We start from the raw sequence: 16879 nt of genomic DNA on the forward strand, positions 1-16879 counted from the left end.
AAGCGGCACACCGTTATTTATCCATACAATATTCTTAGCACACCATAAACATAATTTACTTAAAGGACTAACATTCAATACAGAATCAAAGATTCAAACAAAATATACGTAAAAATAGTGCAGGGAGTTATTTAAATTTACATGATAGGATTCGATACGTAAATTATGTACAAAGGGTACCATAGTAGGACACGTTACATCAATTATGTACAAAGGGTACCATGACAGGACACGCTACATCAATTATGCACAAAGGGTACCATGACAGGACACGATACATCAATTATGTACATAGGTATAATGATAGGACACTATGCAGCAATTGACAAGTTAATTAACAGTCCGTACCTAGAGTGGCATGAGAAGTTGAACAGACTTGCTTGATGGGAACACGATTAAAGCTATAATTAATGCACGTATTTTACCGTGCTTCATCATTCATGAAATAACTAATATTCTTGATTTTTTATTCTTGTTAATAAATAACAAACTAATTAGCGACAAACACTGCAGCCTAAAGCTGAATTGCATTTAATGCTATTTGTTGACACAAAAGTTTGCTCCCTGTCAAACTGAGATAGAAGGATGCTGATGCTCTGATGATGAGAACTCGAACACCTGGACGACGTGTGTATATTAGTGACTTGTACGAAATGTTTTATTATGATCAGTTAGAGAACTGACTCGGCCATGAACAGAGCAATCGGGTTAATCTTTGTTTTCGCAGGAATTGGGTTCGCTCAACAACCTGGCACAATAGTGCAGGAGTTTCACCCACCGCTGCCTATACATCAATTATGTACAAAGGGTACCATGACAGGACACGATACATCAATTATGTACAAAGGGTATGATGATAGGACACTATGCAGCAATTATGTACAAAGGGTATCATGATAGGACACCATGCAGCAATTGACAAGTCAATTAACAGTTCGCACCTAGAGTAACATGAGAAGTTGAACAGACTTACTTGATGGGAACGCGAATAAAGCTAATTAATGCACTATTTTACCGTGCTTCATCATTCATGAAAAACTAATATTCTTGATTTTTGTTATTAATATTAATATATTTTGTTATTATTATTAATATTAATAAATAACAAACCAATTAGCAACAAACATTGCAGCCAAAAACTGTATTGCATTTCATGCTACTTGTGTTACTTGTTGACATAAAAGTTTTCTCCGTTGTCATACTCAGATAGAAGAACGCTGGTGCTCGGATGGTGAGAACTCGAACACCTGGACGATATGTATAGATTAGTGACTTAATGTACGTAATTTTTTTATTATGATCAGTTATAGAGCTGACTCAGCCATGTACGGAGCAATGAGAACTGACTCGGCCATGATCAGAGCAATCGGGTTAATCTATGTTTTCGCAGGAATTGGGTTTGCTCAACAACCTGGCACAATAGTGCAGGAGTTTCACCCACCGCTGCCTATACAGGTGGGTCATAGTGCCTATACCCAGTTGCTTCTAAAACCAGCCAGTGAACACTAAAATCTGGTAACGTTTGTCCACTTTTTTTCTTTTTGCATGCGAAATTTTATTTTTAGTCTCAAACGTATACGTAAGAATAAATAACTCGAAACCAATTATGCGCCATTTATGCTTAACTATACTTTCTTGAAGGTGTGCGATGCCGCTGGATGCCAAACGGAAGCGACTTCGTTCGTGATGGACGCGTCTCGTCGATGGTTGTACTCCGTCGCTGACAACGGTCAAACATCCTGTCTCACTGGCGATGGTTACGATCCCATCCTCTGCCCCGATGGGCTTACTTGCGCTCAGAATTGTGCGGTTGCCGGTGTTACTCAAGAACAATACGACGTAACTTACGGCACTACAACTGACGGAAATTCCATTACGTTTCGTTTCGCTACAGAATCTACGGTTGGTGAAAATGGCTACCTTTTGGCTACGGAAGACAAGTATAAAATGTTTAGGATGAAAAACCGTGAATTCACCTTTGATGTGGACACGTCCCTCCTACCTTGCGGAATGAACGGGGGTGTATTCTTCGCCGAAATGGAAGAGGATGGGGGCATGGCTTCTTTTCCAAGTAACAAAGCAGGAGCTAAATACGGAATAGGAACTTGCGATGGTCAATGCAAACACGACCTGTCTTACTACGCTGGCAAAGTTAATGTGGAACGATACACTGAAGAAGGTGTCTGCTGCTTCGAATTTGACCTTTGGGAAGCCAACTCGTGGGTATCTTTGGAAATCCGTGGAAATTAAAGTTAAAATTTTTGACCAATTCACACTTTTATATCCGTTTAATAACTTCTATTGGAATGACTATTACGTATAACTGTTTCATTTGCAGGTGGGCGAATGCTTACACAACACATGGCTGCACAATCGATGGCTACTACCTCTGCACCGGTACAGAATGCGGCGATGGGGGTGACAGGTACAGCGGAGTGTGCGACAAGGACGGGTGTGGCTACAACAATTTTAAGCTGAACCAACACTTCTTCTACGGCGCAAACGACAGCTATGTCATCGACACGAGGCGACCATTTACGGTGGTAACTCAATTTGTTACCGCCGATGGCAGCGACACTGGAGACCTGATTGACATTAGGCGCATCTACGTGCAGGACGAAGTTGTTATTGAGAACTCGTATGTCAACTATCCAGGCTTGGAAAGTCATAACTCCATTAGCGACGGATTCTGTGCTGACTTTACATCATATATTGGCGCAGGGAATTATGCCGCTACCGTGGGTGGACTCAAGACCATAGGCGAGGCCCTAGACAGAGGAGTTGTACTCGTTTTCGCCCTCTGGGCAGATTACGGTTCTTATATGTTGTGGTTGGACGGACTGTTCCCTCCTGATGCTGATCCTTCGTCTCCCGGCGCCTTGAACGGTCCCTGCCCTGCAGATAGCGGCAGACCTGATGACATAATAGCCAACTATCCTGATACCGCAATGACCATCTCGAACATTAAGTATGGCACGCTCGGCTCCACTTATTCTGGGTAATTCAACTGTATATCAATAATTATTAAATCATTTCGTAGCCCACCATGCACCTAACGTAAAATAACATTTATTTAACGTTGTTTGAACTAAATAAACTATCGTAGTAATCAACGTTGTATCAAGTCGCTTGCATGACGGGCGGTAAATTTGGAAATATATTAAGCCTAATTTGGCGTGCAAACATTTACTAGTTTGATCAATTCCACGAGCGAGAAGTTATTGAGAATTTTACTCCATTGTTTTTAGGTAATGTAACATTTTCAAGAGCCTTCATGCTGTCATCTATTTCTTTTATTCGACAAAAAAAATAGAAACGACGTTTGCACTTTCTTACCCCAACTTTAAAATACAAAAATCTGGAAAAAGTTCGAGGCCAACAAAATAATGCCGACTTGTTGTTATCAACCTATTGCTGAGGTCAAGATCGACTTATCGGAAGGTTGGCGGTATTTTGGTAAAAATTTGAAACAGTTTAAAAGATCTACGAAAGCATTTATAATGTCTCCTCGCATTCGACAAAAAGAATATTTTATAAAAACATTATAATATTAAAAAAAGTTGAAGTTCGGCTAACAGAAACACGTGAGACATCATGAGGAGCAACAATTAAGGCGTGCAGCGTCAACCCGCATTATGACCATCCACTTGGCCAAGCAGGCAGCTCATCCACACATTGAGGTTGGTCACATAGCGCTCATCACCTCGCATTATGACCATCCACTTAGCCAAGCAGGCAGCTCATCCACACCTGTCTCTTATACACATCTAGATGTGTATAAGAGACAGGGCNCCAAGCAGGCAGCTCATCCACACATTGAGGTTGGTCACATTTGTATGCGCTGGAGCGCGGCTCTGAGGCTGCGAGCATCAGGGCAATTTACTGAGGATCCAAATCCCAGACCAAGATTTGTAGCTCGGACTCGGCAAGATATGCCTCAGGAATTCCTTCCACTTCTTGCAGTCCACGAATTTCGCGCGTTCAAATTTTGTTTAGATACGAAACAATTCCTTTATATTTGCTCATTTAGCTTGCCGATTTCAATTAATCTATTTATGACGTTGTCAAAACCTAATCATAATTATTCGCAATTAGTTCTTGACATAAAGAACTGGAACACAGCCAAGTTTGTGATGATTAAGAACACGAATTAATGTTCTAAAAAGAGTTTCTCTACGACTGAGCTGAACTATCTCGTATTTTTCTTTAAAAGTGAACTTCAATAATGTATTTCCTTGAAGGAATGAAAAATATCTCGCTCTAGTTCTTGAGTTCAGGTCTACCTCATAATCTTGCTTCACTAATGACGTCGTTTGTTATACTCACAAGAACCTCTTGCTTATTATCGTTACTGTTTGCAGAAAATCATTATTTGCTTCCCTAACGAAGCCTAAATGGCCTCATTAGGTATATATTTGCTGATCCCTCTGCAACTTCCGTCGAAAGTAAAGCAGAAGTATAATGCCTGAAGCCGTTAATAGGTAGAATTGAGCTCTATTACCTCTGAGCTCCTTATTTTACTTAAATAAATTATTTTTTTATTCATTGGTGTAATTGTTACATTTCATTTTTAGAGAGATGCAAGAAAGGCCAATGAATGGCTTTGGATAACAAAGATCGATTATAACGTTTTCGCTACAACGTTTCTGGCCGAACATCGCATTGCTTTCGATCTTTATCGGTCCACTCCTTATCACTTTGATTTATTCATTTCTTTCATTTGTTTGACTTCCTCTGCTACATTTCAGACGCATAAGCGATGCTTCCCTTGACAGTTTTACCTCGAACTTTTTCTGGAGTCTCCCCGAAATGTCGCTTGTCATCATTTGCAGCGCTGCTGTCCTTGCAACAACTTTGCTCTGCCTGTTTTTAGCCTGGAAATTCTTAGAAAATGAAGTTGCAATTCAATCAATCTTGATGCTGCTTGTTAAGAAACAGAAATGGTCGCTGAAAATCCATTCAACACAAGACGAAGTTGGAAGTCCTACTGAGAGACTAACACTATCAGACGAAAAAATTCATTCAACACGAGGCGAAGTTGAAGGTGCGTTATACTTACACTATCATACGAAAAAATACCAAGTGGGCAAGAGAAACTTGATTTGCTCAATTTTCCTTTTCTCAAGTTTCAGTGATTTACAGCAGCTATGCATTAAAATTGTTGTTATTTTATACACGAAACAGAAGTGCAGTTATAAATTAAAACTTTATAATCAATAGTTTGCTACTCAATCAGAGATACGAAAAATTTTTATCTGTAGCTAAATGAGAATTTCGAAATTTTAGTCATGCTTGAAATCCGTACCGATTGCGACACAAACTTTATATTTTATAATATGTTATACTACTTCAAAACTCCAACCGAAACTATGATTATCTACTAGTAATAAAATTAAGGTCATTAAAAATATTAAGAGGTGTTTCTAGCGATTTTGTTTTATCCATTGCATGAAGAACTTCCAGAACTTCTAACATTTTTCCTCTTTGATTTGATAATGAATTTAATTTTAGATTTTCAAAACACCGATAAATTGTCCGTTACCTAAATTTTTCAGTGTCCGATTTTATTAGATTTAGTTTGGTTTAGTCCGGTTAATGAGACTCGGTTAGATTTGTTTAGGTTAGGTTAGGCTGGTCAGTTTAGCTTGTTAGGTTCTGCCAATTTACTGTAGATCACGTCTTGATTTCGAACAAAACCATTGATTTCCTTTTAATTAAAGTTTTATAGCGGTACTGGCAGTGTTTGTATAAGTACCTACTCGATTTTCGTCTCGAAAGCACTGTAATGAAATATTATCCCAGCTAACAATTAAAGCTGTCCTTGTCCTTATTAGATTATTATAGTCTAGTCAAAGCTAACCTTATCCTGATTAATGCTTTCCCTCTGAATGCGTGCCTTCTTTATAGTGCGTGTGTGTGGTGGTAATTATAATTTAGGTCTACCATTGAACAACTCAATGTTCGCCAATTTCTCCTAATCAAACAATGTAATTTAAAGGAAAAGTTACGTATTTTCAATACCTATATGAAAACGCAAATCTTCTAAAACACATCCGCTGAGTCGATGGTCGTATATTCGCCTAAAATGAGACCCAAGTTCGGATCCATTAGGCATTGCAATAATTTTATGTCACTTTTGCCATGCAATCTTCGTGCAATGATGCGCGCGGCAATCTTTTGCTCTCCATTGCCTCGAGAGAGAAACATGGCCGCTTGCTCTGCTCACCAAAGATGCTCGTATTTGTCTGGCATGAGAAGGATCTGCCACAACGACCACCAATGTTTGCTCGCGCAATATTCTGCCCCCAAAACATGCTAATAAACCTAATAGATGCGGCGCACGGCCGGGCTTTGATCTCAACGAACGTTTGCTCGAACGCGTCGATTCCGGGAAACGAGATTTACGGTCCCGACATTTGTGAATTGTTATTGGGAACATTTGATAGCATTTGATTTTGTCAAGGACGCTGCACTTATTTGATAATGACTTCGATGGAAGAACAATGGATTTAATTGTGATATTTACGCGGTAGTTTGCTTTTGTAAGTAAAAAAGTATTAATAAAATGCACACGTTCGCGGTCTCAATGGATTACATTTTTATGACAATTGCATTGAATTTCATGTGACTTATCCATGTTATTTCGCGTAAGTGTTTATTCGTCTTGGACATCATCGTTCCTGACAAACAAGACCGTAGAGTAATTTTCCCCCAGTTTATGGTGCTCCTTCTCAGGCGATGTTGCGTGTAGACGTACAGCAAGTAGCGGATTTAATTAAAGGTCCCGAATAGAATAAAGAAAAGAGTAAAAATTATTGCAAAATTATTGAATAATAAAATGCCTGTGTAGAATCTTATGGCATTTTTTCCATGGTTAGAATATGTTAGGTTTCGTGTTTGCTCCCTCAATAAGGGCTGGGTAAATTACCATAACTTCGACTGCAGTGAAACCGTAAGTTGTTTGATTAACTAGATTCAAATTATCGGACTAGCCTACTTTCATGCTATGCATCTTATGATTATTAAATAATTTTTATTTAAAAAGATTTCACAGGTTACTTATTTGTTATACCTGAAAAGTCATGCCAGCAAAGCTGCAAGTTTAGTCCGTCATAACTTACAAGCTCCATATTTTTAGACTTAACCACCATAAAACCATGGAAATGTTTGATTTATATCAATTATATATATCGTTTCCATGCATCATTTTTCCATTGGACTTGTAATTATCGTAGGAATAAATTAATTCAATTCGAGACATATTGGACGTTGATTTTTTCGTGCCCTGCTGCTGTGGTCGATGATGTAAGTTATTCGTCTTACTTATTTATAAATTAGTCCATTTTAACTTAGCGTGTTCTAAATAATTATCCTGCGCACATAATCGTCCAGTTCTAAGAGTCCTGGAATTATATAAAAAATGGAGCGACAAAGACCAATTATCCCATCGACGTGATTGAGGCTAAATTGCTTCTTGAACTATTAATAGCGTTGGAGAAAAATGCTTTTTATATGTAAACTTGGCCTAGAATTGATCTTAGGCTATAATGTCGAAAAATTTCAAGTCTCTTAATGAATTGACGCAGGAAACATTCGTGTACCAAGCCATGCAAGGTTGCTTAATAAATCGTGAGATTGTTGTGCTTGTCCTGTTATGAATTCTGGTGAGCTTGAAATTTAATTTAAATTCTATCTTGATAATATTGGTTCTTATTGACCTCCAAGCCTAATGATAAAAATGTTCCATAACTGATACCAAGGATCCCTACATGTATCACTGGAAATCTGTGTATAATGGATAGGTGTTGGAACTGTGAAGCCCATTCGTTAGCACATCCAAAAATTAAATGAGATGCAATTTCTGGTCAGTAGGCCACCACGTGTCCTATAATTAAGGTCGCTAAGGGCGCTAATGCCGTTACAGGTATTTAGGCCGCTACGTGCACTCAGGACGCTACATGTACTTCGTCAGTTGCGATATTACGGCCCCTGATCATAGCCATTTAGTTTATTAGTCGGTCCTAACATTCTCAGCTCAAAAGCAGCGTACGAGGTTTCACAGATACGGAATCACGATGCGAGTGCCCCACAACACATCATGCATAGTCCGGAGCTCGCGTGTAATGTCCAATTTCTTGCTCATTGCTTAATAATAATGATAATAATAATAATAATAATAATAATAGCGGTTTCAGCGTTCATTAGGCCGTAGGCCTGTCGCCGATTCTTAACATCGCAGAACATTCACAGCATTTTGAGGTCTCGAACACGCAACGCACTGCTACAATTCTGCTATGCTTAACCGCCCGGCCTCCTCGCCGATTCCGACCAGAAACTGGCGCACAGAGCTGGGATCGAACCCGCACCTCTCTGCTCCAATCCTGGTACTCTGAACTTTAACCACTGGGCCATCCCCAGTTGTTAACTTGTAGGATCCTCCAGCACTGAAGAGTCTGCGAAATATGTTCCTGATAATCAGGGATTGTACACCTCAATAATTATGCTAATGTTTAAGTTTTCAAATTAAATTGAGCACTGAAAATAAAAAATCCCTCCAACAACCACTGCTAGTGATCAAAGCTTGTCACTATTATAATAGCAGTTAGTCACTCAAGTCTGAGAAAAATTTGTAAGGAGCTTTGAAATCAGTCTTGGCATTTGGCAAATCTGCAGCTGCAGCATATGAAGAAGTAAGGAGCTTGTATATATTTCAAGAGCCTCAACAGCTGTCGCAGAGCATTCAGTTCCCAAGTCCTAGTGACAAATGTTAACAACGCGAACGTCGTTTGTTGGTGTCAGTGCAAGCGACCAGGCGGCCTCGCATGAACAAGCTCGCCATTATTTACATTCTCAGAATGCAGACTTGGAATAATAATTATATAAATAAGAAAGTATAAACAGCTTTCTAAGACATCCATGATGCAAGTCATTGTTTAAGTATATTTGAGTTAGGATTTAGAACCACTCACTAAGAAGTTCGGATGTATTTTAATTTCCATTAATTTTTTAAATCTCATGCATACTTTAGGTTGCAACTTAATATACCAATAATTAATTGATGATGCATGTGAACAAAACTATCATCCGGCTGCAATGAGTCGATGATTTTTACCTGAATTTAAACTACTTCAAAAAATCCTTTGCTAAACTCTGTTTAGGAATTGCAAATGCGAGCAAGTTCTACCTCTAGCTTGGTAAAGGTTCGCTACCATATTCCTCGAGACCAAAACACTTTCATTGGTAGGTGTGGTTGCAGCCGTTCATTTTGCAGGTCTTTAAATCAACATTCATGCAGCCATGAACAGAATTCAATAAATAAAGTATTAACATAATCATTTCTTCTGAGAATGAAGTAGGTATGAATAATAATATTATTACTACATTGAAAAAAAACATTACATTACTGAATAAATGAATATTTCTTCATTACTTGCCAAATGAGTTGGCATAGAAAAGGTGCCGCAATTTTTGCAACAGCACATCACAAGCTACAGCATATCACACGCTACAGCACATCACACGCAACAGCACATCACACGCTACAGCACATCACACGCCACAGCACATCACACGTCGCGGCACATCACACGGCAAGACAGGAAATCACACGGCAAGACATGAAAGACACGGCACGCAGTTTGGATTGCAGTTTATATGTTAATTACTGCCTAACTTGCACACAAGACAGGAAATATTTCTCACAGCTCTACTGTGAAATATTGTTTAGCAGTTGACACTTATCCTTTATTCTCATCAGCTGATACTATATCCATCAATGTCATCAAATAAGATCATAAGCTAACACCATATCCATCAACATCAAAAGATGACACCATATCCGTTAATATCATAAGCTTACACCGTATCCATCAACATCAAAAGATGACACCCTATTCATTAACATCATAAGATATCATCATATCCATTAGACACACCGCGCTGAGTGCCTCCTTCATATCCACCTCGTCTTCAAGCTTGGAACTCTTGAGCTCTAGATCCATCGTCAGGACCTGCCTCACAATAACACGATTAAAGTACGTAGTTGTACGCCCGGTACAGCATTGTTGGCGCTCTGAGGACTCTTCAATAACCCTCTCAAACCGTACAGTTTCAGGTTTACTATTAAATCGTACCTAAAACATTTCATTGCACAACTGACTTCAAACGCAAGTAAACTGAATAGACATCGCGTGTGCTGTGATGTCTAAACTTTANTTTTATTATTATTCTATTAGTCAATAAATAAAGCTGGTACTAATAATAGTTTATTAATATTGTATTATTCAATAAATAAAGCTGGACACTAATAAGAAGTTGTTATAATTGTATTAGTCAATAATTGTATTGACTAATACAATTATAATGTATTAGGTTAGGTTGAGAACCAATATATTCTGGCCTCACAATTATAAACTTCATGAATAACAAACTAATGAGGTTGATGACTAATATATTCATAAAATAGGGTGAGCAGGAATAATTTTGAGTTTATGAAAGTTTCGATCTTGAGCAGCATTAGATGCTGCAACTTTATATTTACTGGAGGCTACTAGTAAAACTGACAACCTTCCACCAGAAAAACTCTTTCTTTACGGAAAAATTCTCGGCAGAATTTGCATTTTAATAGCACATGCAAATATTCTCGACAATACGGGATTATTTAGCCGACACACGCAAATTGGTAACATAGTTTAACATGAATTCAAGCAAGGTTTTGCCGCACGCTTTCTTGCGCGGAGAAATGTGCACGGAGCAGGGTAGAACTTTGGTGTAAAAGAACTTTTTCTTCGCTATGTCAACATTAACCTTATTTCTCTTTTAAGAACTTGAGTGACATAGAATATGTTCCTTGTTGTCCAATTTCAATATTCCAAGTTGATATTTTATTTATGGATGACACCGCAGCTTTATTTTAGGAATTTTTTCGCGTGTGGACATATTTGCAACTAAATAAACTTTATTTAAGTGTAATAATGTTGCATGAATAAGATATGAAAACTTCGTTTTATACAAGTAAGTTGAACTCCATATAAATCATGAAATGTACGTTAATGTTTATTGCTACAGACTCAAATCTTCTAAAGTTAATATGAAGAATTAAAATTTCCAACATTTTCAATTTATTCGTTATTTTTAAGCTATTTAATGTTATAAACAATTCCAAAATTTTCGTCGAAATTCAAATCTCAGGATCTCTGTCCTCAGATTTGTGAACGACGGACTCTGCGGCCATAAACCATCATTTCGCTTGAATATTTTATTTTACATTCTGCATCTCGAGGCTGCTTTTCTCTTACATTCGGAGCATTTTTGGTGTCATATTGTACAAAAAAGTGACACTTTTCTGACCCACCGCATGAGTATAGTGCAGACGTAGCCCTGACTAAGCCGTGTTGCAGGCAAAACTAAGAAAAACACAGGAAAAAATTGCATCATCATTTGTACAAAGTTTCACTAATTCCTTTAAGTGTAATAACCAAGCCCTAATTTATCCTCATTAGTTGACAAGTGACACTCATTAGGATGTTCACCAGTTAAGTAGACCACTCATTAGTATTCTATCAGTTTCCTCGTGATTCAGAAGAGACAAAGATTGTCTCAAGAACGCACACATAATAAATAAGTTTCTTGGCAAACTCTACACATTATTTAGGTCGCGTCTGACCCACTTGCTCGGGACGAGAACAGATGCCGTCCTAGTCCGCCATTTGACACAGTTCAGCGCCGCGCCGCCCGCGCATTTCTTCCGCTTCGCCGGAAAAATGAGGTCGTCCGTCCGCGTTTACGCGAAAGCCCCGCGAAACAAAATGAGCGGCTTTGCCTGTAGAGCTTGATAAATATCTTACTTTACCCTGCATGAATTTTCATCCTTAAAGCCTTAAGCAGTTCAGGAAATTTGCTTCTAAGGTCTGGCAAAAATTGTTTGAATTGCAGCTTATATTTGTTTAAATTGCATGGCATCTCACTTTGTCAGTGTGGCTCATCAACATGTTATTGGAGCAAGGTATTACTGTTCATCATTACATCACATCTCAAGGTAAACAGTATCATCACAGCATTACTACATTCCAGGCAAGCAGCACAATGATGCTGATGAACCACTCCCGCGCTGCCATATCAATCCTGTGCCGCCGGATAATCAAGCCGGGATTAGGAGCCCGGATTACAGCCGCTGAACACGGCTACACTGCACACAATATTGGCCAGACGAGCGCCAAACAATGAGACCAGGCACCTCACTGCCATCAGTGCCACAGTGCAGGGCAGACGCGCCCCACTGCCTTCTGTGTCACCATGCCACGCTGATGCCATGCTTCATTGCAGACGAGTCGCTCACATTGCAGGCGAATCGCTCGCTCGACTGCACTTCATTGCAGGCAAATCGCTCGCTCGACTGCCCTTCATTGCAGGCGAATCGCTCGCTCGACTGCCCTTCATTGCAGGCGAATCGCTCGCTCGACTGCCCTTCATTGCAGGCCAATCGCTCGCTCGACTGCACTTCATTGCAGGCGAATCGCTCTCTTGACTGCATTTCATTTCGGCAGGACGCTCGCTCGACTGCACTTCATTATCTCCAATGAACGACCTCGCCAAAGGGCTCAGTAATTAGCTTGTGAATGCTCCCATAATTTCAATTGAAATCTTTCTGATATCTCCATAGTTGACGCTAATTGAGTTGCATGCCATTTATTTCTCAGCTGAACGTCGTCACAGTTGCAGCAATATGCTTGCTAATATCAGACCAATATACAGGCTGCACCAGAATTGTCTCTTAGTATTGCGTTGCTCTTTACGTGAATCAAAAATGCAAAGCGCGACCAGTTGCCGGGGCCGGCAGCTTTATAACATCGCTGGCTATGCGGCTGTTATTTGAACAGAAGATACTCCAAGTCTGGCCGATGCTTGTGCTCAAGTCTATTTGATTTTCCTACTGCCGTACAGAAATACTGATTCTTAATAATCTATTGTTTAAAGAAATAATAAATTTAGGCATACGCTTCTTGTCCTACTGTGAGGCGCGGGTTCTATCCCAGCTCTGCGCGCCAGTTTCTGGTCAGAATCGGCGAGGAGGCCGGGCGGTTAAGCAAAGCAAATTTGAAGCAGTGAGTTGCGAGTTCAATCCCGCAACAAGCTGTGGATGTTCTGCAATGTTAAGAATCGGCGACAGGCCTCCGGCCTAAGAAACGCTGAAACCGGAGCTGAAACGCTGAAATATAAAAAATTCTAAGTCAGCTTTCAAATTTTTAACGGTGACTCAAGTGGTACAGAAGAGGTGCTATTTGTGTCACCGCCTCTTCTTAAATCTCCTTGACGAGTTTGCATGGACGAGAGTTGTAACCCAGGAAATCATACAAGATACAGTGGGGGGAAATAAATATTCGTACACTTGAAAAATCGTATTTTAATGTATGTAAGTACACAAACTTAACAGGAGAAGTGATTTATATTATGTATAGAGGCGCATTGTATTCAAAAATAGCATCAATAGAAATTAAATCTCAATGCAACAAAAATTAATGCACAGTTTCTGGTCAGAATCGGCGAGGAGGCCGGGCGATTAAGCAAAGCAAATTTGAAGCAGTGAGTTGCGAGTTCAAGCCCGCAACAAGCTGTGGATGTTCTGCAATGTTAAGAATCGGCGTCAGGCCTCCGACCTAATAAACGCTGAAACCGCTATATATAAAAAATTCTAAGTCATCATTAAAATTTTTAACGGTGACTCAAGTTGTACAGAAGCGGTGCTATTTGTGTCACCGCCTCTTCTTAAATCTCCTTGACGAGTTTGCATGGGCGAGAGTTGTAACCCAAGAAATCATACAAGATATACAAACGTTAAAGCGATATTTATTTCATTCAATGTTATCAAACTTATCCTGTAATTTTTCTTAACATAACTTCAACTTTAATGTGGTTGATCATTTTTTTTTCAGGGGCATTTAGGTTTTGAAAAAAATGGCTTGCGATCCAACAGTTATTGAAGAAATTATCTGATTATTCAGGAATGTTAAATTAGATAAAGATATGAATAAAAATTAAATTCAGTGTACTAATTTATTTCGCACAGCAATGACGCATTGCATGTGTGGTCACAATCGTGATACAATTTGGAGGCTACATCTTTTTTTTAATGTGTAGTCCAAGCTGATGTTGCAAAAAAAATGTTCGCTGGCCAAAATGCAACTGCTGTCACTCCCTCCTGACCTAATGGTCCCAGCAATCACGACTAATTAGGACCAGCACCTTTACTACTTCCTGGTCTCGAAATCACCGTCAGAAATTTCCTAAAACCGAACTTTGGGCACTGGCAATATAACTGGACACGTCGAGACTACAAACGACCAACCGGCAACTGTGAGGAGAGGGGCCAGCAAGCTGAGGCCAGGCTGTGACAAGGATGTTGACGGGAGGATGTTGACGCTAGGATGTTGTCGCTAGGATGTTGACGGGAGGATATTGACTGGAGGATGCCAACGCGAGGGAGGATGTTGACGCTAGGCAGGATGTTGACGTGAGGATGTTATAGTTAGGATATTGACGCTGGGAAAACCGTTGTCGCGGCGGGTGTCGGGTTGTGTTGCCACCATAAGGGCACAAGTCGGAAGGATGTTGACTCGAAAGAATGTTGAATTTGAAGGATGTTGACGCGGTGGCTGTGTAAGAAATTACCACTTTCGGATGCATTGCTGCCTTCACTTGCTGCCAGGTGACGAGGTAGTGCACCTCCAAATTAGTTCAGATTTATACCGGCAGCCGACCTAGCAACATCTCTAATCTTACCTGCGACCTGACTCTTGGACTACACATCTTCAGCGACCACAGGCTCCTAATTCTTGCTGAGACTATTATTTAACTGTCTTATAATTTTGTGTGAATGTGGTTTCTAGCAGGATTTATTTAACTATTTATTACGCGTGTATTAACTAGGTGGGATTTATCTTAGGCTCCCCATAATTTACGTATGGGGATAACTTCCATTTGGGCGTTTAAGGTGGATATGAATTAACTTTGGTCATTTGCTTAGGGTCTAGTATAGGTAGATGGAGGTTTAGGGTTCCTCCTCTAACTTTTTCCCGTGCATTTGAACCTCCTACTGTCCTGCCTGTCCTTTCTGGTGAGCCTTCCGCCAACTTTACACTCGTCTTTCGTTTGGGGTTTCATTCCTTAAGCCTAGCAGTTGTGACTACGGTTACACACTGAACTCCGAATAGTTTTAGGTGTGTGTCATTACTCTTATGAGTTTTAATTTTGTTCTATACTGCCTAAATCATTGCATTTATCAAACTATGTGGACCCATTACAATGCCATGATCTTGTTTGATTTCTTCAACCGTATAAACTTCGCCGTTCCTGTGACGTCTGTTGCCGATCCCGACCCTTACCTGGATCTATTTAATCTGAAGATTCCAATTCTGATGTCCAGTTGACCAAAATTTTCGAGCCTGGTCTTACCTCTTGACTTATTCTTTTTTGGATGAATAACTATTAGTTACAATGAATGAACTTGTCATTACTTCCCGTGGATGAAGAAGACCCATGGACATCCAAACTTAATCTCTTCTAGTAAAATTTGTTGGTTCTCTGATTATAAATCTTTACTTGACCTATTAGGTGGCGAATTGAAAAATTCCTTACAGCTGTTAGGTTGTGTAGCCTCAAACTGCTTGCGCTGAATTCGAGGGATAAAATAATATAGGAAATCAATGCAGGTATTCAGAGTGAGAACGGTTTACGATAAGAAAATAAATCAAATGCCTTGCTTACATGAGTGGAATAGCTACGTAGTGTATGAAAGAACCACTTTCTTCAAGGATATTTAGTTATACCTAGGTGCGAAGTGTAAATATATTTTCAAATGAGTTTTTGACTTTGGTGAAGAGAAATATAAGTTGGTTAAGCGTCAACATAACGTTAAGGCTTTATTAGTTCCTTCTCACTCAGTAGGCCTAAATTATCCTAATCTATTAAATTATCTTTGTTTAAAGGAAAACTTCTACTTGTAGCTCACAACACGCACGTCATTTTCTGAATCATATATGTAAATAATTAATTTGAATGCATTTAATATTATGTATCATAAGTGTGGTAAATTTTTTATCATCTTACCTACCCAAATGCTGTGAAGTATTAATTATTTTCATTTATTTTGTTCTCCACGAGAAAATAGTTGTTTCAATTAAAGATCCTATTAACAGATTCTTATTGCACTTAGAAGTACATACATTGAGTGCAGAAGTACATTGCACTCGATAAAATCAACGAAATTCAGAGGCCTTATTTTTCTATTATTTTGCTGTAACTCTACTTTCGTTAACAACATTAAAATTTTTAATAAACATTCAAGTTGCAACAACTTTCTAACGCTCAGAGTTCGTTACTGTAAGTCACACGTACTGTAGTTGGAGTTATTCCGCCTTCCTCGGGAGTATCAAGTCATTTATCAAGCTCTTCTCATCTCTGCATTGCGCCTGATGCTAGCGCGGCTCTTCACTTCTCTGCAGTGCGCTTGAGTTTAGCGCGGCTCTTTTTTCTCTACATTACATTGCGCCTGAGGTTAGCTCGACCCATCTCTTCTCTATGTAGAAGGGACGGGAAGCGATGGAGCAGCTCGAGTTTCTTGTCAGAAATTTTTCGGTAATTTCAAACGTTTCATGGTGGCTGTTGCTTAAATTTCAAAAACTTCGAGCAAATATCATAGGAAAGTTAATGAAATTGTTCATTGCGGTTGACGAAATTCCTTTTGATGTATACATATGAACAGCTTCCGTACTTTCGAAGTATACGTCAATAAAACAATTTATAAAGGCAATGTCGCTCAAGACGTTGACATGTTCGCCCGCCATGTTTCATTGTATTCCACTCCAGCCATTTTTACCGCTGA

General features: G+C 39.3%; 1 protein-coding gene across 1 annotated transcript; it reads left to right on the plus strand.

Moving 5' to 3' along the window:
- The first annotated feature begins 1316 nt into the window (after window positions 1-1316).
- LOC108671657 (exoglucanase 1) lies at window positions 1317-3282 on the plus strand. The gene is made up of 3 exons (XM_018159228.2): window positions 1317-1455; window positions 1642-2219; window positions 2339-3282. Exons 1-3 carry the CDS (start codon window positions 1324-1326, stop codon window positions 3000-3002), a joined length of 1374 nt encoding a protein of 457 aa, XP_018014717.1. The 5' UTR covers window positions 1317-1323; the 3' UTR covers window positions 3003-3282.
- Window positions 3283-16879: the final 13597 nt, after the last annotated feature.

The sequence above is a fragment of the Hyalella azteca genome, unplaced genomic scaffold, assembly GCF_000764305.2.
Source record: "Hyalella azteca isolate HAZT.00-mixed unplaced genomic scaffold, Hazt_2.0.2 contig4129, whole genome shotgun sequence".
In the NCBI taxonomy this organism is placed as follows: domain Eukaryota; kingdom Metazoa; phylum Arthropoda; class Malacostraca; order Amphipoda; family Hyalellidae; genus Hyalella; species Hyalella azteca.

What these genes read in the sequence shown, in the direction of transcription:
- LOC108671657 (XM_018159228.2), top strand. Translation starts at nt 1,324, where the DNA reads ATGTACGGAGCAATGAGAACTGACTCGGCCATGATCAGAGCAATCGGG. An exon ending in ACCCACCGCTGCCTATACAG is followed by an intron (nt 1,456 to 1,641) that starts GTGGGTCATAGT and finishes ACTTTCTTGAAG; the next exon opens with GTGTGCGATGCCGCTGGATG. An exon ending in GACCTTTGGGAAGCCAACTC is followed by an intron (nt 2,220 to 2,338) that starts GTGGGTATCTTT and finishes TTTCATTTGCAG; the next exon opens with GTGGGCGAATGCTTACACAA.